This window comes from Gopherus flavomarginatus, chromosome 2, assembly GCF_025201925.1.
Source record: "Gopherus flavomarginatus isolate rGopFla2 chromosome 2, rGopFla2.mat.asm, whole genome shotgun sequence".
In the NCBI taxonomy this organism is placed as follows: Eukaryota; Metazoa; Chordata; order Testudines; family Testudinidae; genus Gopherus; species Gopherus flavomarginatus.
This window is the reverse complement of record NC_066618.1, coordinates 276,476,173-276,503,455: the sequence shown is the minus strand read 5'-3', so window position 1 is coordinate 276,503,455 and position 27,283 is coordinate 276,476,173. Positions and strand designations below refer to the sequence as shown.

General features: G+C 42.3%; 1 protein-coding gene across 1 annotated transcript; it reads right to left on the bottom strand.

The window, feature by feature from the left end:
• COLEC10 (collectin subfamily member 10) lies at positions 1 to 27,283 on the bottom strand. Its single transcript, XM_050941289.1, has 6 exons — positions 27,055 to 27,283; positions 13,263 to 13,334; positions 10,714 to 10,785; positions 6,117 to 6,170; positions 4,902 to 4,997; positions 1 to 3,040 (listed from the first exon to the last, which is right to left on the bottom strand). Exons 1-6 carry the CDS (start codon positions 27,200 to 27,202, stop codon positions 2,652 to 2,654), a joined length of 831 nt encoding a protein of 276 aa, XP_050797246.1. The 5' UTR covers positions 27,203 to 27,283; the 3' UTR covers positions 1 to 2,651.

Here is a 27,283-nt window from a genome sequence, read left to right as displayed (position 1 = left end):
TTTAATCATTCTACACTTTAAATAATAAGACCAAAAGAATAAATAACACTGGACTGTTTTAAGCACATGCTTAAATCCATCTGTTCAGCAAAACACTTACACATATGACTTCAATGGGACTTTAACACACACTTACAATTGGGCATTATACAAGTGCTTTGCTGAATCAGAGCCTAAGAATATGCATGCTCCCCTCACCCCACCAAATCCTCCTTGTGGTTTCTCTTTAGTTTGCTTTACTGTTCTCCTGCCTTGCCACTTTTGTCTGTAAGACAGGACCGTACATGTTATCAGCCCCACCCTTCTAATAAAAATTAGAGTGAAATGTTGTCTCAGTATGTTGAAATATCAGCATGGAGAAACTCAGAGGGTGGGGTGGGATGACTGCAGTCAGGCACACAGTACGTAGTGATTAAACAGGAAGAGTTCAAAAATACCTTTACAAGATGTTGTTCTCACTTCCCGTGCAAACAGAAAGCAACAAACATTATGCCTCTCATTTGATCCTGCTCATTCCTTCTTTCACAACATTCTTGCTCACACTAAAAATGAATTAAATGCAAAATATAAGCACATAAAAGCCAGAAAACCCACACCAGTGCTTTCCAAAGAAAATGTAACTTGTCCATTTCCCTCAGTGCCTAGGTGCTATTTTTATTACTGAACATAGTGTTGTTAGTTGTCTTAGTACATGTCACGTGATTGTTATAATGGCTGGGTTTTCTGACTTGTGTACCTTTAAGATCTTATTTGAAATTAAACAAATACAGGTACCTGTTTAGAAGTCTTTTGGCTGGGACCAAGAAATGTATTTCATCACTATGGCTGCAAAATCAAATACCCACTGTTAACATGTGGTTGAACAGAATAAAAGAATTAAAGGAAATGGAAGGATTTATTGTCTATATGAGATTAATGGCTGAACTGTTTGAGGAAAGATGGGCCAAATAGGCTAAAATGATCATGGGTATAAGTTTTACTATATATACATTATAGATAGTGTATGTAAAAATCTACAGTAGGTGCACTTCAAGTTCACTCTGGTTCTAGAGACATTTGCAGGTCTAGTGGTTGTCCTAAATATCTATTTCCCAAAATCAGGGAATATCTGTGAAATTGTGAATATCTCTGGGACCAGAATAAACATTTTAGGTATTCCCACTGTACTGTAACTAAACTACTCTGAGTCTCAACTCCATTGTTTTCACCTACTTTTTGTCTTGTCAACCTTTCTTTTAATACATTAATAAAATAATTGTATTGCCTTAAATTTTGGTTATCTTTAATAAAAAGTTAGTAACCAAATCTTAACCATAATGTTAACCATAATGTTGTACGAATGCACAGGTAGGATATTTTTACATTTAACTCTTTTTTTTTTCTATAAAGGAAAAAATTACACAAATGTTACTGCCAAATGTTACTTGACCTAAGGTACATTGACTCCAGCTACATTATTCACGTAGCTGGAGTTGCATAGCCTAGGTCGACTTACCGCAGTAGTATTGACATAGCCTTAGTCTCCTAAGCACCTAAATCACTTTCTAAAATGTTATATCCTACACATCTTTAAAATCTTGGTTAAAATCAAGCCCGATATCCAAATGATCTTGGAGTATTTCCTACAGAGGGTCTTGGAGCAGCCCCAATGATTTCGCCAGGAGTACTCAGGGAGGAGGCACCAGCAAGGGTATCAAAATCTGGCCTCTTAGGTAAATGACAAAGTAGAATAATAAATAGCTGGGATCTGACAGCAAAGCCTTTGCTTTCATTGCTGACCACTTGCCCATGCAAACAGGAGCAGCCCTAGCCAGTAAGCTGACCAGGGCAGAAAACATTTTTGATGCTCACCTCTCATCCCCCAAGCGACTGAGGAAAAAGCCAAATCCAAAAACCAAACCAACAAAACCACAGCCAGCCAATTACTAGGGAAAGAAAAAGGCTGAACAATGCAGTGGTCCAGCACCCCCTGGAGTCCCAGACCCAGCAATCCCTACCACAGAGCAACTGGGCAGGGAGAGGTGGGGAGCAGGTGGAGTGATGCTCCATACCAGCCAGCATATCCATCCAGCTACCACTGGGACAGTACAGGAGATTTTTCCCAGCTCTTAAAGGGACATTGCACACTACTCCTCCACTCCCTAACACAGCTAGGGAGCTGCAGAAAATATTGTGCGTCCCTGGTGCAGCTGGTGCTACCTGTGGAGCAGTGTGGTTGTGCGCCACCCCCAGTGCAGTGCTGGTGTGGCTAAAAGCCACACTTTCTCCCTCGGTGGAGTTTGTGCAACGTTTCAATAAGCTGTTCCACCAGTTACTTTCCCCATTATTCACATACTGTCACTCCAACAATGGAGTCAGACTCATTCATGCTGGTTCTAAATTTAGCCCAAGAACTTTAAACTCCAAATAAAAATCACTGAAATTCCCCATGAGTTGGGAAGCTAGGAGCCCTCTGCAGGTCTGATTCTGACTCCACGTGCACCAGTATAACTCCACTAACTTAAACATAGTTACTCCTGCTTTACACCGGTGTATGTGAGTGCAGCATCAGGCCCTATCCCTCCTAGCCCTGCCCAGAGCATCACCTCTAATGGATAAATCAGGAGAAATTATAGCAGGTCCAGAAGCTACCCTGCAAGCACTCTGGCATTTTATTTTCTCTTCTTGAATTCACAGACAAAGTAGATAGCCAGATGGCACTCTGAATCATTCCATTCTCCCGTGCTGAGCATTTCCACGCAGTCCTCATGCACAGACGTGTTCTTCGGCTCCCCTTCCTTCCAGTTGCTGTAATTCTGCAGTGGAGTGTTGTCTGCATACATGAACTGCCCTTCCTTTTCCATATCGTTCACCCCAATGAACACGCGGAAGAGGCCGCTCTTGGAGATGTAATCAGCAATCAGTGCGTTGGCTGCCTCATCTTTCGGCATTGCCAGCATCCCTCCTCTGATCCTGCAGTGGGTCAAGGCCTCCTTGTAGCTCTTTTCTTCTTGGACTATGTAATAGAATTTCTCATCTGTTTCCCTGATTCCTGCTATTACTTTAGAAAGAAAAACAAACATCCTATTAACGGTCTCTCAAAATGTACATGAGTCTCTCCTTAAACAGAACAACATTGGAAATAGCCCATAAAGCTGGGAAATGGGTTTCCCACAACTGAGTTTCTGGTGATAATGATGAAGGCTTGAACAGGGAATGATATTAATGAGGGTGGCATGCTTCTTATACAAGTGAGGGCAAGGCATAGTGCTCCTCAGTCCTGACTACTCAGCATCACCCTTGACATATCAGTTCTGGGCCTCTCTGCAGCTGTCGTTCTCAGATCATGTCCTGCCTGATGGACAAACAAGCCTGGGCAACTAGATGAGATCACCACATTCACTTCACTTGTGACTTAATATAGATGCCAGCACAGCACTCCAGAAAGCAAAAGCGAGAACGCTAACAGCATTAGGGCCCTCTCAGTGTAAGTGGAGGCCAGTGTTTTTGCGTGGCTAAAGCTAGGCCTTTGAATTTGGACTGGTTTTCATAGCTGCTGAGTCTCTACAATATCCATTGACTATAAAGGGTGCAGTGGGTGCTCAGCATCTCTGATAACCAGGCCTCTGAGGGTTCAGTCATGCCAGACAAGCACTAGCCTGCACTGTGCATAGGGTGGAGGCCTACCCAGAGCTCCCAGGTGTGCTGGGGCCAAGGGGCCACAATTCTGTCTCTTCAGGGTGTACAGCACATTCCCCAACTGCCTGCTTGGGCAACTCTGACCACAAGTGTGCTTCTTTGGTATCCAGGCTTATCCTCTTTTGGGTATCTGGGTACGTCTACACTACAGGGTAATTTCGAATTAACTTAAACCGGTTTTATAAAACAGATATTATAAAATCGATTGCACGTGGCCACACTAGGCACATTAATTCGGCGGTGTGCGTCCACGGTCCGAGGCTAGCGTCGATTTCCGGAGCGTTGAACTAAGGGTAGCTAACCAATAATAACAATAACAATAACTTCGATTTGCGGCCACACTAACCCTAAATGGATATGTTAATATCGATTTTAGCGTTACTCCTCTCGTTGGGGAGGAATACAGAAATCGATTTAAAGAGCCCTTTAAATTGATATAAAGTGCATTGTAGTGTGGACAGGTACAGCGTTAAATCAATTTAACGCTGTTAAAATCGGTTTAACTGCTTAGTGTGGACCAGGCCTCAGAGTCCTCAGGGGCACGAGGAAAGCGTGAACACTGGGACTCCAATTACACCCAGCTGCTGTGCAGAGCTGGAAGGGGCAGACAGTTTCTTGTGTCCTCCTTTTCCCTTGCACACCATGGAGCAGACTGGCACACGCTTGTTGCTTGTATAGTCAGGGTAGTCAAAGTGGCTATGAAGTGCTACCATTCTGATTGCTGCCCACGTGAAAGTGACTAGCCCAGGTGGCAGGCGATGCAGAATCAGAGCTGAAGGCCTTTAATGATATTTTTTAACATTTTCCAACAAGAAACTTTGTGCTTTCTCCCCGCCACCCATCGAGCTTGGGTGCAGCTCCTAGTAAATATCTACAGTCACCTCACTGTCCTCCTTCAAATCCCTCCTTAGCTCTTCTCTGCTGCGATGCCTACTGCGAACGTGACAATGGGCAGTGGGTGTGCTGTGGCCCAGTGCTACTCATGCTAGTACCTATCATCTCCTTGGTCCCTGGTGCATCCTTTACTCTTTGTTTGTATCACCCTGTTGTCTATAATCTTACACTTAGATAGGAAGCTCTTTGAGGCCGGGACTGTCTCTTTATATATATTTCCACAGTGCCTAGCACAAGGGGGCCCTGGCCTCTAGGCACTACCTTAATATAACAATAATAATCATTAATAAAAAGGTGGGAACTGTAAAATAAATGATGCTGAAGCTTACCATTTTTGACAAATTTCATGGCTGTCTTGAGTCGAGCAACATTAATATCCAGTTGTCCAACAACTTTGCGATATCTCCCACATTCACAGACTGTGCCTGATACAACACAGAAAACATCTGATTCATCAGCTGGGAATGGAGGGTGGGTAGATGGTACTGCCTGACCTGCCAATCTGCTCTCAGACCTTCTAGAAGACTTACTGCTGACGTGTGGCAAGCTAGCATCTCTTTATCCCCAGTGCTGCACACACTGATGATAACACTCTGATTGATCTCACTGGGAGCTGGACTGTGCCTCCTTAACATGGGACTGTAACTTTTCATTGATGTTTCGGTTTAGATTTTTCTCACCCACTTAGATATCTCTGATCTTGAAAAAGAACAATTCTTTCCTGGGGTAGGGAAGGTCCATCCCAGATGTAGGAGATTTCATCCCCTTAATCGCCATATCCTCTGCCCCTCATATCTATTCTGTGTTCCAGCCGGAACTTCACCTATCACAGCTGTCCCTATAACTTTATCTCCCTATGGTAGAGAAGTAAAAGCAAGGTAAGTTAACACAGACACTTGTGGGTTGGGGTTATCCAGAGGAGACCAGCTGGCTTCCCAGCCCACTCTACTCCTGCTCCAGAGAGTTGGGCTGGGGAACTTCTATTAGGTCAGAGAAAGGGATGAACATGCTACAGACGTGGGACATTCCCCCTTTTCAGGCATAGACTCTTCTCTACCAGGGACATAGAAAAGAGCATTGAGCCCTTAAATTGGAAACTTTTTGGAGGAGGGACTATATCAATAAACTCTCTTGTGCACTTATTGTGCAGTAGAAATAACTAACAACCATGACAACTTGAAACCATTGAAGTCTGGGTTGTGTTTGGGCCTGATAAAATATGACCTCTGGGGTGCTGTATATTTTATTTCATTCTTCTGCTGCTCCCAGGAAGAGGAGGGATGCAGTTAATTTCTCACAAGAATCTTTACGGTTTGCACAGCCTAAGCTGCCATTTAGTTAAAAATCTATATTTTGTTTTTTAAAAAAGTCTCGATAAAGAAACAGGGTTTAAATTAAGGGTGGAAAACATTTCATGGATCTCAGTTTTTCTGTGAAACCCCAAACTTACAAAATGTCAGGAAACCCCAGCACCCCAGCAGGTTCAACCATCTGTAGTAGAAAGACACAGCTCAGGAAATGTGGTGGTAACTAACATACTATACCTGCTTTTCCCTTCCCTCCAGGCACTCCAGTTAAACCTTTGATTCCTCTGTCACCTGAATGAAGAAAAAAAAATATGTTCCCATATCTCAGGAGAGCGTGTTTGAAAAACATGTTGGAAATTTATTTAGTAATGTATTAGCTGTGTGCATTTGGCAGAAGGACACTGATGTGCTGTTCTAGCAGATGTGCCAAATCAAACAATCCATGATTAATTCTGGTGAATGAAAAGGAGAAAACTTTAATAGCTGATCCATTGATAGCTCAGGCCTCTTGTGGGTGGGTGGTGCCTGGTACCCACTCAATTTAAGGGGGAGCTGCACAATGCCCTTTATATAGCTGGATCATGAGATGCTGAAAGCAAGTCAGTGGGAATTCTCTGAGCATCTTGCAGGATTGAGTCCATCTGACACTGGATTACATCATGTAAAATTAAGATACAGGATAAGGCTGGTTTGACAAAACCCAGTGAATTAAGCAATGCACACCACTGGCAAACAGCTCTCTAGCTGAGGTAGGTAGGGGACCTCATTTCATTACAGAATAAATCCATAGAAATGTGATATTTTTTATTTTTATTGTGTTTCTCATATTTTGAAAATCATTCAAATGATCCATATCTAACTGGCTGTACTAATACAAAAAGATGAGTGAGCAGCTTTATTTCAAAGCCACTCACAATTGTTTGAAACAGAAAAGTGCCTGACTTTATTTAAAATTCATTTCAGCTCTCTCTGATAGATTAAATAGCACCTTTAGTTCAGAGATCAAACCCTGCTTTTATTAATTCTATCTTGTAGTTTCACACCATGTATTTTTACATTATTTCTTTTCCTTAATATAGTTATATTTTTTTGGAAGACATCAGGAGCTTATGAACATTTTAATTAAAAATAACTGACGCTCTTTTGTACAGACAGATGGAAATTCTGGAAAATTTCATTAAAGCACCTAATACTCTATAGCGTTAAACCATGAATGGGTTTGGGTCTTCTGTTCATATACTGAAGAATATTAATATATCTAGTAAAAGCTAAATTCTATGGGCCAATTAGTGCTCTTAGGCAAGCCAGGGTGTGAACTGGCAGTGCTGTACATCAACATCCCTGTATGGACATGACTGCACTGTAGTGGAAGTCCTAAGTGTGACTGATTATTACTACTTGAAAGCATAGTACACTAAGCCACATTCAAAGACTTCCAGTGTTCTGTAGATTCTCACAGTAATGTGCCATGAAGAAGCCCAAAATTATACCAGTGTAAATACATAATAACACTACTGAATTCTTATCTCATGAAAATCAATAATAGACATTGGCCAGCATTTTCAAAAAGTGACTAGTGATTTTGGGCACCACAATTCTCAGGTGTCTTAATGATGCACCTTAAAGGGGCTTAATTTGCAGAAGGCGGATGTTCATTAAAATCAGGCTCATTTAAAGTGTCTCAGATTAGTTACTAAAAAACTGAGGCATGCAAAAACACCAGTCACTGTTTCAAAGATCTTGGCTGTTGTTTGTAATGGCATAAGGAGCCGTATTAAAGAATCACTTACAAATGTTGGTAATAAAGAATGGGATTCTTTGGCATCAGAGACAGTTCCCCCTTTTCTATTTTTAACCTGGGATGCCAAAAATTCTTTCTCACTGTCCTCCCTCATCACAGACATATAGTAAGTTAGCATGATAAAATACATTCATTTCTTGGTTTGGGTATAACCTCAATTTTGTGACAGGAAACCCCTGGAACACCTAAAGCAATAAACTGAACCCTAATACCAGCAGCAATTTCTTCCATCTAGCTTGAATGACCTTTGCTTCTGGAAACAGAAACACATTTTTAATTGTTTGTTTCCTCATTTTCTTCCAAACAGATTGTATAATTCTTTCTTGACCATCAGAGGTGATGTAAATATAACAGTTACTATGTTAGACAAAGAGCTGGCTTGAGTTAAAAAGTTGGGGTCAGATTTTAAAAGGTATGTAGATATTTAAGTATGCAAGTAGGCACCTACTGGGATTTTCAAAAGCACCTTGGCAAGTTATTGAAATCAATGGGAGTTAGGCACCTTACATGTTTAGGTGCTTTTGAAAATCTGACTAGATGCCAACCTGCATCGTTAGGTGCCTAAATATCTTTGAAAATCTGTCCCTTGGTGTCACATTCTGCAAATGCTGTATAAATCTGGAGTAATTCCACTGAAGTCAATGGAATGGAGGAGATCTAAGCTACTTTTCTGCTCCTTTGATCTTGCTTGGGAGCCTAAGGGCCAGCTATTCTCAATTACATGGGCTAAAGCAGTCAGCTAGGGACCACTCCATCTTCTACCCATCTCCAGCCTGCTCCTACCCTTGGGAGCACACACTAGCTTTACTCCAGCTGAGTCAGGGGAATCCCCAGCAGACGTCTAAAGCAGCTCTCCATTCCCCTTGTGCAACTATCTTTATTCAGCCATGTCTCCCATTGAAGCCAATGGGAACTGATGTTAGAAAAGGCTATAGGTTGAGACTCAGTAATGCAAAGCCAAAAGTTAGACTTGCCTTTTTTTCTTATTTGCTTGCAAAGTCCATATAGTTCTTTCAGATTATTTAAACAAATGTTTTGGTGTTTTTGTGATGATATTGACATAACCTGTGACCATATAGATCATTGTTGCAACCACTGTTATATATTTGCAGCAAATATTGTTCAAAGGTTGTCGTGTAAGGTGTCTATGGAAAGGTTGTGATTCGCTGATTATGATTATGCTATCTGTATGTGTGTATCATTTTTGTAGTTGAAGTTATGAATATTGGCTATGTATTTGTATATCAATGTGGTTTGATTCTAAGTAGCATTTGGTCAGCTTCTTGAGAAGGGACTATTCTCAGTAAGTGCCCAATTAAGAAACATTTAACTGACAATGAACTTTGGCAGACGCCAATCCACATCTGAGCTTTCCTGGGAACGTTCAAACTTACATGGAAACAATGGTATCGGCCTGCAAACTGAGTCATGCATGGACATGTGACTTGCCCATGTGACTCCAAGCTCCATCTTGCTGCTGTAATTTTCCACAGTAAGAACAAAAAGGTGTCCTTCCACCTGGAAGAGACTATAAAAGACAGCTGCCTCATCTCCATTTTGTCTTCACTCCTGCTTCTTACTGCTGGAGGACCCTTGCTACAAACTGAAGCTCTGAACAAAAGACTGAATGACCCATCCCAGTTATGGATGTACTCCAGAGATTTGATTTGAACCTGCAATTTATTCCATCACTGCTACAAGCCTGAACCAAGAACTTTGCCATTCCTGTATGTAATTGATTCCATGTAACCAATTTTAGCTCTCATCTATATTTCTTTCTTTTTATGAATAAACCTTTAGATTTTAGATTCTAAAGGTTTGGCAACAGTGTGATTTGTGGGTAAGATCTGATTTGTATATTGACCTGGGCCTTGGGCTTGGTCCTTTGGGATCAGGAGAACCTCTTTTTTCTTTTACTGGGGCGTTGATTTTTCATAACCATTCATCCCATAATGAATGACGCTGGTGGTAATACCGGGAAACTGGAGTGTCTAAGGGAATTGCTTGTATTACTTATGGCTAGCCAGTGGGGTAAAACCAAAGTCCTCTCTGTCTGGCTGGTTTGGTGTGCCTCAAAGGCGGAGAAACCCCAGCCTTGGGCTGTAACTGCCCTGCTCTAAGCAATTTGTCCTGAATTGGTACTCTCAGTTGTGTCCCTCCAGAGGCAACATCGTTACAGTTTTGTCTTTAAAACTAACACAACCAACCACACACTAATAAAGCTGAGTGCACAGGTGTTGTACTTTATGATTGGTTGTTACAAGCCATAGTAAAAATTAAACCTCAGAGCAAATCAGACAGTCATATAGCTGTATCAAATTTCCATTACACTGTGACCAGGGGTAATAAAAGTTCCGTTCCTTTCCTTCCTGCTTAAGTGGAAATTAAACCAAACAATATGAATAAAGAGAGCACATGTATGTTTATTTGATGTATTTATGCAGTAACTTATAATTGTATGTGTAAGTTTGAAAACTGAGGGCCTCTTCTGACAGGTCAGACAGGTGTAGTTATATTCTACCTTATATACAAGGGACAGGTTCTCAGACTAAGTAATTGGTGTCAGAACACGAGTCCTAAAATCACTGCCAAATCTAAGTCTTCCGCAAGGAGCTTGCCCATTGCACACCAAGGTGGTTAGCCAGGTCCAGGCATTAGGCATGAATAATAAGCAGCAGAATATTGACTCGTGATCCTCAGCTTTTGAAAGTAAGCGAGTAAAATCCTGGCCTCATTGCAGTCGATGGGAGTTTTGCCATATTGGAGCCAGGATTTCACCCTATGCTTTTTATTCTGTAATCTAAAAGAGATCAGCTTTCTTAGCCTAGCTAGAACATACACACACCAAACTGTATCATGATCCCCAACTAGCTTGTGTAAATATATTTGGGGGACATAAATCAGACATTATTTGAATCTGAATTATTTGTACTTAATATTTGTAATTCTTAAAAACATACAAATCATGTCATAATTGAATATGTACCTTCACCCCCCCCCAAAAAAAATATTAACATGAAACACATAAATTACCTTTTCCACCGATTGGGCCAATTTTCCCAATCATTCCCTGATCCCCACTATCCCCCACTGCTCCTTTGTTTCCTGAAAAGGAAAGCAATGAAAAGAAGGTGAATGGTTTTACCCATTCGCAGGACACTGTTTAATTCTTTAGATGATTTGTTACTTTTTCAAGGTGTGTAAGTGCAATGAAGCTATGTGTGTTACTGGTCCTCTTCTGGGCAAATCCACAGGGGATACGAGTCTGTGACATCCCCTCTTAGAGAGCTTCATCTCTTTAGCTCCATAGCAGCTCATGCTGTTAGCTCTGGAGGTCCCCAATGTGTTGGTCAAAAATTGGGCTCTCTATCCTTCTTGCCAATCTCTGTAATTGACAAGTTCTTAGCAGGCATCAGAAATGCAATTTTAATGCTGGAAAAAAAGATTTAAAGATTCCCATTGATTTTATGCAGAGGACCGCCTATCTTTTCACCTCCTGCTCAGTCTCCCCGGCCCAGAATTTTAAATGTATTTAGAGATTTGTCTGCTCAGCATTGCAAGGCCTATGTGTCTGGAGGTATTAGGATGATACTAATGGATGGTTCTGAACTCCTGTACTATGGAATAAACAACATGACATTTCAGAACTTCTTGTATTATTAAACCTCTCAATTGACATGCCCGGTACCATCATCCTTTATACTGAAAATACAGATTAAAACCCATTTTAGTTATTCATATATTAATTATGCTACGCAACAAATCCATAGCCAATAGCTCAGTGCTTCTCAAACTACAGGTCGAGACCCCAAAGAGAGTCATGACCCCATTTTAATGGAGTCACCAGGGCTGGCATTAGACTTGCTGGGACCTCGGGCCAAAGCTGAAGCTTGAGTCCCAGTGCCTGGGGCTGAAGCCCGTGGCTGGGCTCAGGCTACTGGCCCCCTGCCTGAGGCTGAAGTCCTTGGGCTTCAGCCCCCCCTGCGTGGGGTGATGGGCCTCAGGCGAATTCAGGCTTCAGTCCCCCCTCCTGGGGTCATGTCAAAAGGGGGTCAAAGTGCAATGAAGTTTGAGAACCCCTGTCAAGTATTTTTTTTATTTCTTTTACCGGACCAAATTCTGAAGTCCTTACTTGCAGTAAAAGTTAGGATTGCCAAATATGGCCCAGTGTTTTTGCTGCATGTCACTACAGGATTTTTCTGGTCCACAGAGTCCAATGGTAATACACACCTTTATACTTGCCATTGTTTTATGTTGCAAATTGGCTGGCTAAATTATGAGCTCCTAGTTTTGTGGGCTCTCCATCTACATATATGACTTTAATGCCACAAAAACATTTAATAAACACATGTTAACTAATCCCTTTCCCTCTGATCTGCTCCAGTCACTATTTTATGATTTGAAGCAATGTCACACATGTTCTTATGTAGACCATGTATATACAGAATTAGAGGATGTATTAATTATAACAGCTAGTAAACAGAATTTAAAAAAAATATTCTAGCTATAAAATGTAAAACAATGCTATGGATTAGTGTCCTGATGTACTTAGCCCATTGCCAAATGGGAGAATGAACATGTGTAAGCATCAGTATTGCAAAAACAGCTGATTAAACTATGAGATGGGACACTCAAATAAGCTTTACTCTGAACTCTGTAATTAGCAGCACTTTTCTCTGCCTCAGAATGCTGTCGTACTGTTCATTATCCAAGGAGGGGGTGTGTCTAATAGAGCAGAGTGCTGAGAGGCTTGACTCCAGTCCCAGTTTAGATAGTGACTTGCTGTTTGGCCAGTTCTTACAGATATTGAGTCTCCTACCCTCCATTGATTTCAATGTATGGGAGCAGTCTAACTACTGTTGAGATCTGGGCCCCTATGCATCAGTTTGCTCATCTGTAAATTTGAAAATTCCACAGATATTGGCTTCTGTTGAGATAAATGTCAAGATTTATTGACCTAGAGGTAACTCTTAGCCTAAGTTTCACCTAAGGAGGTATTTGACTCAAGGGACAATAAAACCTTGATATATGTTGAAATATGAAGTCAGGCTATGTCTTGTTACACGTGGCTTTGAATGTTCCTAATCAGAGCTAAATGGAAATCCCTCCATTATAGCCATATAATTTCAGACATGTTGCAGTTTTTCCTCCAGTTTTTCCTCTCATTCACATTCTGAAGAGGAGATGAAATTAGGGCCCAGGTTATTTTTGATGAACTAGCCATGAAGCCAGGAGGTGCATATGTGATCTGATCGGCTAACGATCTTCCACATGCCACAGTTACGATGAACTGCAGTAATAGAAGGAAGTCAGCAATAGAAACTTATTGGCCTGTCACACAACTGTTTGCAGTCAGTCATAAGTTGTGACTTTCTTATGGTATATAAGAGTAATAGTAATACCCATATTAATAGTAATTCTGGCATGTTGTTAGCCTTAATCAGTTCATGTTTAGAAAATATTTTGAGATCTCTTGGTACAGCAGTAGTCCAAGACATTATCATTACTAGCAATTGACATATTGTTCTGTTTTATTTGTATTAATATCCCTATATCAATACTATCAAAACTACCACACGTACCTTTTGGTCCTTTGGGGCCTACTTTTCCATGTTTTCCAACCTCTCCTTGATCTCCTTTTTCACCGTCATCCCCTTAAAAAACATAAAATAAAACATCATGCTCCAACTCATACAGTCCAATAAATATTATCATGTGTTTCTCCAAAAGTAAAATTGACTGGCTGACACTACTGGCTTCTTTAGTTGTCATTCTGAAGGTACAGTGGATATATATGGAACAAACCGGCTTCAGGAAATGCTGCAACATATTCTACTTTGACAAAACCTTCCCATCATAACAATGACATTGACATTCCTTTTTGCCTCTAAACCCTCACCACACAAAAAACAAAATAAAGGCCTATCCCAAGCAGAGCTATGACTCCAAAAAGGGATAAATACCATAGAGTGCACTAGGGCTTTTGCTGTTTCTTGTGATTTTATGTGGAAGGCATTCAGATACTGCGGTGATGGACAGCAGTATAAAACCTTAAGGTAGACAGATCAATAGCTGTAGAAATTGGAATGGAGCAAACCATAGATCCCAGCAAGTCAACCCATCAGCCCTTGGCACGTGCTGTATGTGTGTCTGAATGTAAAATTTGGGTTTTGCAAATACTCCCACACATGATTCTGAAATTTGTCTGCAGGGAAAGTCCACGGCAGTAAGTTCCTTGAACTTTACTTCCATAGCATATCGATACCCCAAGTAAGACAAAGGCCCCATTGCACACAGGGTGCTGTACATACAATAGTAAGAGACAGCCTTACAGGAAAGCATTTACACTCTAAGTGGACAAGACAGACAAATGGTGGCACAAATAATCTCATTTCACCGATGGAAACTGGAGGCACTGGATAGTTGAGTTGCTCAAGGTCACACAGAGTCTGAAGCAGAAGTAGGCCTTGAACCCAGATCTCCTGAGGCTCAGCCTGGAGTAACAAAAACCAACCAAACAAACAAAACCCTGAAACTAAAACAACAAGCAAAAACTTCTCCTCTGATGTACACAGCTATATATCGTAGCAAATGGAAAAAAATGGAGACTGCCTTGTTATTGATTGAGAGGTCTATAATACAAACAGCAAGTGAGCCAAATGAAAATGTGGGAAAGAAGCTGAGAAGTTGGGCCCTGCTCTGATTTCACATCATTTGTTTCTGAACTACGCCTGATGGTGCCAAAAGAGAAATAAAGTTTCTATGTACTTTATATGAGGCAGGCTTTTTGATTTGGTTCTGTGAATAAACTGGTGATATGTAGTTGAGACCAGCTTTGACAGAATGGATGTCAAACTTTGGGACTTTGGTGACTTATGCTGGCAGCCAGACCAGAGCTCATTAGCTCAAAATGAGGAAAATAAAAGGTTGAGTGTCAAGCTGAGATTAAAGCAAGAACATCTGCTAGGAGGGACAGGAACTCCTGGGGATAAACAGCCTGGGAGAAAATATAGCTGAGAAACGTGCTAAACTGTCAGTGAGTGCAGTCAGTAAGTACAGACCGGGCCCATGGATTTGTTTAAATTATTTAATTGCTTAGGTAGCAGAATAAAGACAAACCCCAACTCACCCCTAAGGGTGGCTGTGCACAAGAGCCTGCCATGCATATGCTGGATGGGGAGCTGGATGGGGATTATGCTCATTTACATAAACATTGTTTTGGATATTTAAAACCAGTTGTCACAAAACAAATACAGAAACGCCATGGCCTTCAATTAGCAAATAAGGGACCATTGAAGAACCTTTATCCTGAAGATCTCTGCAGTGATTCTGCAAAGGTGCTTCATAAAGCAGATACATAACTGGAAGCTAGGCCCTTTAAAAATCCAGATCAGCCTTTGTGTCCAGTCCTGGAATTAGTGGAAATATTGGCATTATATGTATTGTGGCAGTGTCTAGAGGCCATCAATCAAGCATCAGGGCCCCACTCCACTAGCCACTGTGCACGCATAATAAAAGATGGTTGCTGCTCCATAGAATACTTGTCATTGTCAGGTACTTTCCCCTAGTCCTCCCAAAGAGTGTACATTGGCCAAACTGGACAATCTCTACGCAAAAGAATAAGTGGACACAAATTAGACATCAAGAATTATAACATTCAAAAACTAGTCGGAAAACACTTCAACCTCCCTGGTCACTCAGTTACAGACCTCAAAGTCTCAATACTCCAACCAAAAATCTTCAAAAACAGACTCCAACGAGAAACTGCAGAATTTGAATTTATTTTCCAACATGGATACCATTAAATTAGGCTTGAATAAAGACTGGGAGTGGATGGTCATTACACAAAGTAAAACCTATTTCCCCACGCTAATTTTCCCCCCTACTTTTACTAACACCGTCTGGTCAACTGTTGGAAGTGGGCCATCCTGATTATCACTATGAAAGTTTTTTTCTTCCACTGATTATAGCCCACCTTAACTGATTGCTCTAGTTAGAGTGTGTATGGCAACATCCATTTTTTCATGTCCTCTGTGTACATTTATCTTCCTCCTGTATTTTCCACTGCATGCATCCAGTGAAGTGGATTTTAGCCCACGAAAGCTTATGCTCAAATACATTTGTTAGTCTCTAAGGCGCCACAAGTACTCCTTGTTCTTAAAAGCTGCAACAGTTCCTTCTGTATCAGGGTACCTAATGAGCAGTTTGCATTCAGAGTTTTGGGTTGTCAATGGTTTAACTGCAGCAAAGAATCCTGTGGCACCTTATAGACTAACAGACGTTTTGGAGCATGAGCTTTCGTGGGTGAATACCCACTTCCTCAGATGCATGGGTTAACTGTGATCTGGTGTATGGAGCACTTGACTGAGAGTCAGTTCACTAAACTGTGCCTCAGTTTCCCACTCTAGAATATGGGGAAATGATACTTGCCTGCCTTTGTAAAGAGCTTTGAAATTATAACGGTTGAATGTTAATTCTGATTACATTCCATGCCATTCTCCCTGTTAATTATCTCGTAGATAGGCTGTTGTGAAGCAAGGAAAGCCTGGACTAGGAAGTAAGGACAAGTAGAGTGAGGGAATATCTTTTATTGGACCAACTTCTGTTGGAGAGAGAGAGGAGTTTTTGAGCCACACAGAGCTGTTCTTCAGGTCTGGGAAAGGAAATCCCAGCAAAATGCAAGGTCGAACAGATTGTTTAGCATAATAAGTAGTTAGCACATATTGTAAGGGACCATTCAATGTAGAGCAGCTCTGCAGTCATAGGTCAAAACAAGGAACTTAGTGGGTTATGGATTGTTGTACTAAGCCATAAATCCAGTGTCTATGTTCAGGCCATGGTTTTTACTATCTAGCAAAGTTATGAATTTAAGTCCCCTGCTTTCCCCCGCTCCTCTTTTGAAAGTATTGTAGAGGTTTCCTTTTGAAATGTGAAGTCTTAAGTGATGTTGCCCTCTTGTGGTTTGCCATTGTGTTGGAAGGAGTAGGGTGGATGCATTTCTTTAAATGAGCAAGTCCCTCGTCATCTCTTGTGATTTAATATGTACAAGCCACCTGCACCTTTTTATCCACTTACATTATTTCAGCCTGTACATTGCAAATGGTATTTATGTTCACATCACAGAGGGGCTTGAATCACAACTCTGGATTGGGATCAGAACATCCTACTGTTTTTCTTTGTACAGCTCTATCAGTGTACATGTTGCTTTACAGAAAAAGAAGACTGAGTCCTTGCCCTGAGGAGCTTACAGTGTAAGGCCTGGCCTACATTCTGATCTGCTCTTGATAGTATTCAGGGATGGAGGCAAAGGTGGTTGTGTGGTAGGTTCAATTCTATCTCAATTAACAGATTGTTTCCTTTAAACTACGGTTGCCCAGAGGTCAGGGACGGCTCCAGGCACCAGCACGCCAAGCATGTGCCTGGGGCGGCAAGCCACGGAGGGCGCTCTGCCGGTTGCCGAGAGGACGTCAGGCAGGGTGCCTTTGGCGGCATGCCTGCGGAGGGTCCACTGGTCCTGCGGCTTCGGCAGACCTCCCGCAGGCATGCAGCCAAATCCATGGAACCGGGGACTTCCCGCAGGCAAGTCGCCAAAGGCAGCCTGCCTGCCGTGGTTGGGGCAGCAAAATACCTAGAGCCACCCCTGCCAGAGGTGACTTACTTCTACCTCTATGTGTTGGCACGTCAGTGCATCAAGCTGAAGCATGGTTGTCTTCTGTTCCCTTTTAGTATTCCATCAAATTGACCCACTTGCCATGTGTCACTAATTTAAAATACCAAGCTATTAAAATGAACATACTGAACAAGAAATTGCTCAGCCTTCTTGCATTTGTGTGAGCCAGGAGAGCAAAAGCTACAAGCACTTAGACCTTTAACAGCCACCAGATCACTTCTACTTGTAACTGACAAGGGATGAGATAAAAAAATAAATTAAAAAACAAAAACCAGTTCCAAGAAAGTGGCTTGAGCACTACCAATCAGTAGAACTTTTGTGAAATTTAAAGGGGCACTGCCAATAAAGAAATAACAGTTAAAAAGAAAAAAATATCATTTTATTGTTCTCCTCTCTCTCCTATCCCATTCCCAATTAGTAGCTAGAAACCCAATAATATCCATTTAAAGTTTAAAGAACTCAGTGTATACCCATTGACTTCAGTAGAGTTACTGCTGATTAGGACTGGCTGGAAAACAATCATCCTAGTTTGCAAAGAATTTCAAAGTTTCTGAAAGTTTTGTTGGTTTGTTCCACATCAGGATGAGACACAGCAGGAAATGTGTCTGAGGAAGTGAGAACACCCTTCCCCTCCAATCCTCATTGCACAAAAAAGAGAGAAACACCCCCTCCATTTCTAGAATAGCCCCCCTCCATTTCTAGAATACCCAACAAGTCCCTGCTTTCTTTCCAGGCAAGCCAGCCCACCAGGTTATACCATCTATGTGTCTCAGATTGGAGCTGTTCATTCTGAATACATGATTACATCCTATGGAGCTGTAGAGACTGAAACCTGGATTTCTCACAGCTCTCTTCACCCCCTCCCCCAAATATTTAATTATCTATACAAATAGCACAGCTCCAACAGAAGAGATTGACTCAATAGCCCTGTGGATGGGGCACTTACCTGCAATGTGGGAGACCCAGGCTGAAGCTCTGGCTTCAAATCAGGCGCTAGGTCTCCCACATGCCAAGTGAGGATCCTAACTGGGCTATTCCCATCTCTGGCTCTTTGGTTCCACCTGGATAAACCTGTTTCAACAAATTGGTATTTTCCAATGAAAAATTCCTGACCAGCTGTACTCCTGATTACCATGAGGATCAATACGCCAGATCCTTGGCTAGTGTTGACTTTAATAGAGCTATGCTGAGAACCTGGGCCTCTGGGTGGGATTTTCTGGTAAATACTAGAAAAAACATTTAGACATTGGGCCCAATTCTCCTTCTATTTACATGTGTTTTACAAAGGTGTAACTCTTGGCCTAATTCTCCTGTCACTGCCCTCATGATGTTACTCCATGGACTCATGATTTACATTGATCTGAATGGGGAGTCAAACTAATGTTGTTACACTGATGTAAAACTAGTGTAAGTGATAAGAAAATCCGGCCCTTCATGTTCCGAGTTTATCTATATCACCTCACTCAGGTAGATATTCTGTAAAAAGACTGCACATATACAACATGTGGAGTACGGCAGAGAGAAAGAGAGCTCTCAACATTCCAAATAAGTAAGAAATTGGATGAAAGTAACTTTTGAAATTATAGAATTTTTTTAGCTCAAACATATGAGGTGCTGACAGGGAACACTGGTTATGGGTTAGGACAGCCTATGGGATGTGGTAAGGTCATTTATATATTCAGCAAGAACAGTGGACAGTGGCAGGTCGGTTTCTGACAGAGTTTGAGATTTTCCAGAAAGAGAATTATGTAAGCTCAGTTAGTAAGGCTGAGAGATGGACAGCAGTACTGGAGACCACAGTAAATGTTACTTTGAAGCACTGACCCATGCCAGAGAGTTTACAAGCAACATTTGTCAGAATAATTAAAGGAAAAGTAAAAAAAACCCCAAAACATTGCTACAGGGAAACTTCCTGTATCCCTCTTCAGATTTCATTCCAGTCCAGATTCTCATCCTGGGCCCAATCCAACTCCCTTTGAAGTTCCAGGAAAGACTATCATGGACTTTATGGGACTTGGATTGAGACCTTAGGGAGCTGGCATGGTCTAGGGTCAGGTCTGCAGAAATTCTGAGCACCTCCACCTCCAAAAGAAGTCAATAGCAGCAGTGCACTTTTGAAAAATCAGCTCCCCGCCCCATGCTTATAGAATGAGACTGGGGGAACTGCAGACTAACTCCAGGCTCTGACTCAGGTTTGAGCCCAACCCCCTCTTCTGTCCACAGACAAATAGTCTGAGTCAGGTCAGCAAGCACTCAGGATCTGGATCCTAGGACCCTGCTAGGGGACTGGGTCAGAGCACACGTCCCTCTGTGACTCAAGACCAAGCCCTGTCATTTTGCAGTGTGGACACAGCTCAAGCCAGAGACCCGAGTCCAAAAGTCTGCTTAGTGCAATATGGATGCATAAGCACAGCTGTGAGACCAAGGTCCAATAATTGTAAACCCATGTTTACAATGCAGGGTGGACACTCAAGCATAGGCTTGGAAACACTAAGTCCACAAACCCAGGTCTCAGAGACCCAGCAGTGTAGATATACACTTTTAGTCAAAAGATCTAGGTTATATTTCTGATTTTACCCTGATCACTGTTTGATCTTGGTCAACGCTCTTGGCCAGATTCTGGTCTCATTTGCAGTGGGGTAGTGTCAAGGTATTTTTCCCCCAGTTTGAACTTTAGCATCCAAAAGTGGGGACCTGCATGGACACTTCTAAGCTTAATTCCTAGCTTAGATCTGATAGCACTGCCACCAGCCAAAATATAGTGTTTGGCACACTTTCTGTTCCCCCAAAACTTTCCCTGGGGAACCCAAGACCCAAACCCCTTGGGTCTTAAAACCAGGAGAAATAAACCATCCCCCCTCCTTTCCCCCTTCCAGACTTTCCCCTCCCTGGGTTACCTTGAGAGGCTACACTGATCCAAACTCCTTGGATCTTAAAACAGAGAGGAATTAACCTCCCCCTACTCCTTTCCCCCCACCAATCCCTGGTGAGTTCAGACCCAATCCCCTTGGGTCTTAAACAAGGGGAAAAAATCAATCAGGTCCTTAAAAAAGAAAGCTTTTAATTAAAGAAAGAAAAAGTAAAAATTATCTCTGTAAAATCAGGGTGGAAAATGTTTACAGGGTATTCAGCTCATATAGACTAGAGGGACTTCCTCCTTCCCCCAGCCTGAGATTCAAGTTATAGCAAACAGAAGTAAAAAAATCCTTCCAGCAAAATACACATTCACACGTTTAGAAAACAAACATAAGACTAATCCGCCTTTTCTAGCTAGTACTTACTATTTTGAACATGAGACACTGTTTCAGAAAGATTGGAGAAACCTAGGTTGCACATCTGGTCCCTCTTAGCCCCAAGAGCGAACAACCAACAAAACAAACAGCACAAACAAAGACTTCCCTCCACCAAGATTTGAGAGTATCTTGTCCCCCCATTGGTCCTCTGGTCAGGTGTCAGCCAGGTTCACTGAGCTTCTTAACCCTTTACAGGTAAAAGAGACATTAACCCTTAACCATCTGTTTATGACAGGTAGTCATCCAGTTCTGAATTTGGCCCTTATTGCCCCAACTACCCTGGGCATACAATGCTGATAATCTTTAACTTTATAAAGAGTTTACAGATCCTGTAATGAAAATCTGTAGAGAAATGTGATGTATTATTTAAAATGATTTGCTACATTAAAACTCTGACATTAACATATTAATTTTTGCCCAGATACCAGGTGATAAGGTGCTTCAGAAATAAGATATCTAGGCAGGTCTATATCATTATGTGTTTCTGTACAGTAAGAGCAGCCCACAGTGTGGTTTATGGTGGTCTCTAGTACTGCTGCCCATTTCATCCTAAGTAATTGTGTTTATACAATTCTGCTTCTGGAAAGTCTCAGTCTCTGTCAGAAACCAGGCCTCCCGCTGTCCTAGTGAGGTGATAAGAGACAAAGTTGGGTAAGTAGTAGAAGTACGGAAAGGGGGAAATAATAGGGGATTCAAAGAGGAGTTGATGTAATCAGATTGGCACAAAATATGATTTTAGTGGCCTAATTTTATATGGATTAGAGGAGAGCACTGTGGGGGTCAGAAGATACGGAGAAAAGCTTATAACCATCAAGATAGAAGAGTATAAGGGCCTGAGTGAGAGTTCTAACAGTCTGGACAGAAAGAAAAGGTCAGGTGGTTGAGGAAGAAGTAATAGGATTTGGATGTGAGAGGCATGAGAAAGGAAGGAGACCAAGGTTACCCTTGGTATCATGATGTGTTTAACAGTGACAGAGAATGAGAGGAATGGAGAGGAGGGTTTCAAAGAAAGGCCAGGAGTTCAGTTTTGGCCAGGTTAGGTTCAAGCTGATGGTGTGACATCCAGACTGAGATATGGAACTAGATAGAGTGAGACATCCCAGAAATGGGAAGCAAGATTTATGGGGCCTCAGTTCATAGATGGTAGCTAAAGCTGTATGAAGGGATAGTATCACTCTGAGAGGGGATGCAGGAAAAAGAGGAAAAGGCCAAAGATAGAAATTGTGAGATTGCCTAGGAGAGGGGAGGGAACATTGAAGGAATCATCAGACACAAGAGAACCAAGAGAGGTCAGCATTGTGAAAACTGTGGAGGCTTAAAGTTCCCTACCCATCCCTCGGTGATGATGTGGAGCGTGGGGTGTGAGAGAACAGGCTATTGTGAAAGAAAGAAGAAGCAGAAGCCATCCCAGAAGGTTTCTGTGGAAATTTTTTGGCTCAATGTGTCATAGTAGTTTAGACTTGATTAATACAGATGCTGTCTGGGAAATGTCAGTTACTTTATCTCATCAGATAGAGATGCCAGGAGGGTAAAAAGTGACCTGGTGCACACTGGCTGTAATATGTGTTTTAAGGAACTTCTCTGTACAATGTACTCATGCAAAACTTTTTTCTGTGTAATTTTTACTGATGATTCATAAAAAACCACATCAATCTGGAAACCACATTCCACTAATAACAGTATTGATCACAATTTCCCATTCTAACTGGATGAAACTTGGGTTGTTCAATTCAGAGGTTTGTGCAAATTTTATTCTGGCTTCTTTTTGTATGGGTTTGTATCCATTGGGCTTTGCTTTGGGCTGACGTCGTTGGTGAAACCAAGTGAGAGTCAGCAGGGTTTGCATTGCTTCTATCTGAGACTATATACGAGGTCCAGTTTTTCCTCTAAAGGACTTTTTCACTTAATTTGCCTACTGTGTGTATAGTTAGGGTAGTCTTCCCTCTTCAGGGGATCAATTGAATCCAGGAATTGGTCCTTGTCTTATAATTTTTAATCCTGAATAATAGCCTAAATTTTCAAAACTGGCTAGCGATGTTGGATATGGGAATTTGCGGGAGGTACAATTTGTGGTACTTTAACCTGATTTTCAGAGTGTTTGCTCAGCCCTTCTAAAAATCAGCTCCCTTTAATGTCTCCCAAATTGGGCATCCAAAATCACTAATCACTTTGTTAATCTAAGTTTTCAAATTCTTATAGAAATTTTTGTCCCAAATACAGAATTCTGTAGTAAGGTTATAATATGCTGTTAAATTTTATTGGTGAGTTTACAGATTCAATAGAGAGGCCATCAATCTTGATGACGTTCTATAGTCTTATTCTGAAGAAATTTTATAGAACCTTATTAGAATTTATCAGGGATGAAACCTTCTCAGAAAGGTGGGACCAGACTGAAGTAGCATTAGGCCCAAGTTCATCAAAAGAATTAGTAGCCTTCTTTGCAAATCTGAGCTGAGTTTTAGATTGGCGAGGAAACTGGAAACCAGTTTAAGTTTGCCTGCTTTTTTGTGTGTGTGTGTGTATGTGTGTGTGCGCGTTAGTATGCGTGCAAAGGTTGGTCATCTGCTCATATAGTGCTTTTAAAAATAATAACTGATCTGTCTGCACCAACAGTAGAAAAAAGGGTGTGCGAACAGAAAGATGGAGAAAACAAATAGGAATACTAAATTAGTCAGTCCCTAAAACATGCATTGTAGATATCATTCATGACCACTAGAGGTCAGACTTTAATGGCTATTAAGTTATTAATAACAAACAGCTCTGATAGATACTAACTTCTAGGGCTTTATCCTAGAAATTAAAGATGGTAAAGACTTATTAGGCCCCCTAGTCCATCCCTACTGCCCAGGGCAGAATCATTCCCTCAGTACATTGTCTAGTGCTTTGCCCAGTCAACTTTTCATGGCTCTGTTTTGTGTCACTTTCCTGTGAGCCTAATGGCTCTGTGTCGTGAAGGCTTTTTTCTGATATTCAGCCTATCTTTCCCCTCACTTATTTTTATCCCATTACTCATATCCCTTTGTGCTACCTAAGTAATTAATTTGACACCTCTTGTTCTAAGTGTGAAAAAAGTGACCAATGTTTTGAGCAAATAATTTTTGGGTGAAAACTGGCTCTTTTTGAACAAAGATGGTTTCCACACAGAGCACATGAAAAAATGTAAGTTCTTGCTGCTATTTCCTGTAGGAAATGTGGACTTTAAAAGTAATGCAAATGCACAGTACAACTTCAATTTAATGTGAAGCCATAGGATCTGAGGCACTCGGTGCACCTACAGGCCTCTTACGGTAAAGGTAGATTATGTCACAGGAGAAGCACAAAGCCTGTGAGTGGCACAGCTACAAAGTGATAGCCCAGCATATTGTGTGATCTCTCAGCAGAATAAATTATGCTGTGATGCCTGCCACTAGATGGTAGAAAGGAGATGGTAGAGGGATTAAATGTGGGCAAATTGGCTAAGAAGCTGGAGAGTTGCCTATTTTCTGAAAACTGGAAAACAGGCTGCACCACAGATACAGCATTTTTCAAAGAAAGATAATGATGATGCTAAAAGCAAGAGAAGCCTTCATTTGAGATACTACAGTTAGAAATACAGTAGGAAAGTTTTGTTGGTGGATTTAGTGCTGTAACAGCTAGAACACCTGGTGTCTGGATTCCTCTAGTCACAGGACAGGTACAAAGTGGCAGCAGTACTGCAAACTTTCTCATGCCCTCTTTGGCCAATGTGCCTCATCACTGACCTTGAGAGGATTCTCTACAGGAAAGGGGGTAGTTCATACATTGTTCCATTCAGTCTTTAGATTCTCATTTGGACTGCAGATGAGGCTGTCATGCCAGTAAAAGCCAGGTGTGTGACTTCTAACATGGGCTCTTGTCCACTAGGAACTGGAGTGAGGCCACAGATTCATCTCCCATAAAGAGTAGACTGCTGTCAGATGGTCACTGGTCACCTGTTTGACAGGAGATTTGAAGCAGTGACTTAAGGTGATGAGCTCCATGTTCATTTACTAGCCTTGAGCCATTAAGCCCTTTGAAAATATTAATGTTCTAGTTATGAGGAGCATTAAACATCCCCTCAATATACTCCTTTTATTCTTCCCTTCCCCTGGTATCATCATGCCAACCCATTATTCAGGCCAAGAAGCAACAGAGACCGAACATCATAATTGCTGGATTCGCTCATTACCAGGCTTGGGTTACACTGAGTGCTCCTAGTCCCTACTGGATGAGACCAAAGGAACAAGTCTGAGACCTGGACTTATATCCTAGCTCTATTCATGATGTGAATTCATGGAGCTCCTAGATCAAGTCTGATATGTGCTGCAGTGCTCACTATCTATAAGTAGGCATTTATAAACAGTGAGAATTATGATGGTATTCTCCCCTTAAGTGTAGAAACAAGTAGCGCAACCATCAGCTGTCACTTGGTTAATGCTTGCTTTTAAGGGAAGTCACAGTGTTACTATTTTGTATATCAACTGCCTGGGAACACATACGTTGAACAGGAGCAATCTAATTTAGCTGAAACAATTTGGACAAGATATTAAGTTTATATTAGTGGTGTTCAAATAATGTAGTTTACCAAGTACCCCCTTCTAAGATAGGTAGAGGTGTTGTGTGGGATTGGCACATGGGGTCACGTTCCCCCTGCATATTTCTGCCTCCCATTTAGCAACAGCTTCTAGAGGTTTTCAAACTGTGGGGCGTGCCCCCTAGGGGGCATGGAGGAACATTCAGGGGGCAAGCAGTGACTTGAGTTTGAACTTTTTGAGTTGAGCCCCAGTGTGTGATACAATTTTTGGTTGTGCGACCATCCCCAGCCCCCAAAACCATCCTTAGGATTTATGAGGTCCTATGCAGTATTATTAAACTGGTGCCCCTATGCTCCACTGAAGGCAGTCCCCAGCCAGTGCTTCTGACCCCGTTGTGTCGATGGAGCACAGCCACCACCCGCACCTGCAGACCCCCAGAACCCCCCCCCATTGCTGACACATTGAGTTTGTATGCAGCGGCTCAAGGCAGGCTTCACACTGTCACATGGGGGCTACATCTTGCCAGAGCCCACAGCCCTTCTGCAGCCCCTAGCCAGTCCGGGCTCACCATGAGCATTTGGACAGGAAGTACCAAGCAGTAATAACAACAACAATTATACAAGTGTGTGTGTGTGTGTGTGTGTGTGTGTGTGTGTGTGTGCACGTGACAGAGTGTGTGCATGTGTGTGTGAGAGAGAGTCAGTGCGTCCGAGAGAGACAGAGAGGGAGCCAGTATGTGTGTGTGTGTGACTGTGTGTTGGGGAACTGTGTGACAGAGTGTGTGTTGGGGAGTGTGAGACTATGTGTGTGCCTGACAATCTGCATTGGGGGACTGTGATTCATGAGAGGCAGAGTGTATGTGTGTGTGTGTGTGTGCGTGTGTGTGTTAGGGACGTATGAGAGACAGCGAGCGCTCTGTCAGCTTAGGCCCCCGGACCCCCGCTGACTCATGTGGAAGTTTTGCTCCTCCTGTCTTGGCCCCGGGTCCTGCCCTTGCTGGAGACCAAGTGGCACAGGCAGGCAGGGGCCAGGGAGGGACTCCGCTCCAGTGACTGGCCACAGCACTCTGGACTTCCCAGGGCAGCAGAAACGGAGTCTGGAGCCCTCCGCTGGCCGGCTTAGGAGCCAGTGAGGGAGCAGGCGGGGCTAGGGGCGAGGAGAAGCCCACCAGCCCAGCACAGGGGAGGGGCTGGAGAAGAGAGGATTCCAGCCGCAGCCAGTAAGGAAATGGTGCCCCACATTTTTGGATACCCTACACAGCTGTGTATGCTGCCTAGGCCTAACGATGGCCCTGGTCCCCCTCCACACCCAACCAAGACAGGCTGGGTGGTCTGCAGAGGTGAGTCAGGACGTGGTGGTGGTGACCCATCTCTGAGCTCTGCCTTGCAGGACTGGCCCAAGCCCCCCCAAACATTCCTCAGTGCCCCATAGGGGGGCATGCCTCACAGTTTAAAATACCTCTGATTCTGAGTTGCACAGCGGCTGCAATTTTAATTGAAAGGAGATTAAATGTTGATTAGATTGCCAAGTCTTACTAAATAAAAGGTGTTGTCCGCCATTACAGAATTTTTTCAACGTACCTCAGACGACAGCTTGTGTACCCTGAGGGGTATGCATACCCCAATTTGAAAACACTTTATATGAAAGTGCAGGAGTTGGTTCCAGTAACCTTTTTAAAAAATTCCATAATTCTCAAGTCTCCTCACTGCAGCCTTTCTCTTCACTTCCCCTCCATCTTCCTCTACACATTTCATTTGGCTAGATCTGCAATTCTTCAGATCCTTCATCTCCAGCCCACTGGTGATGCACATCCCACACCACAAATCCCTTCCTGGCTCACAATTTCAACTCTGATCAGCTTTGGTATTAACTAGCTCACCTTTTGGTCCAGGTAAAATGGTGTGTGTTGAGCAGACATCTGTTGCAGGTTGATTGTCAACATTGAAACCAAAAATCTGAACTTGAAAAATAAGGAGCACTACTAAAGTTCCACATGTCCTCCACTGTTGTCCTTTCATGCTGCTCATCCTTGCAGTTCCTCAGGAAATGCCTTTCGTTGTTTCAGTCTTGAAAAATACAAGTTGATTCTAAAATAAATGTTTCACTAA

Bases quoted from the DNA above. Each gene is read 5' to 3' on its own strand.
- COLEC10 (XM_050941289.1), bottom strand. From the start codon at position 27,202: ATGAGCAGCATGAAAGGACAACAGTGGAGGACATGTGGAACTTTAGTA. The intron at 13,335-27,054 runs GTGAGCTAGTTA...ATGTTTTTTAAG, and splicing joins CATTTTACCTGGACCAAAAG to GGGATGACGGTGAAAAAGGA. The intron at 3,041-4,901 runs GTAAGCTTCAGC...TTCTTTCTAAAG, and splicing joins CATGAAATTTGTCAAAAATG to TAATAGCAGGAATCAGGGAA.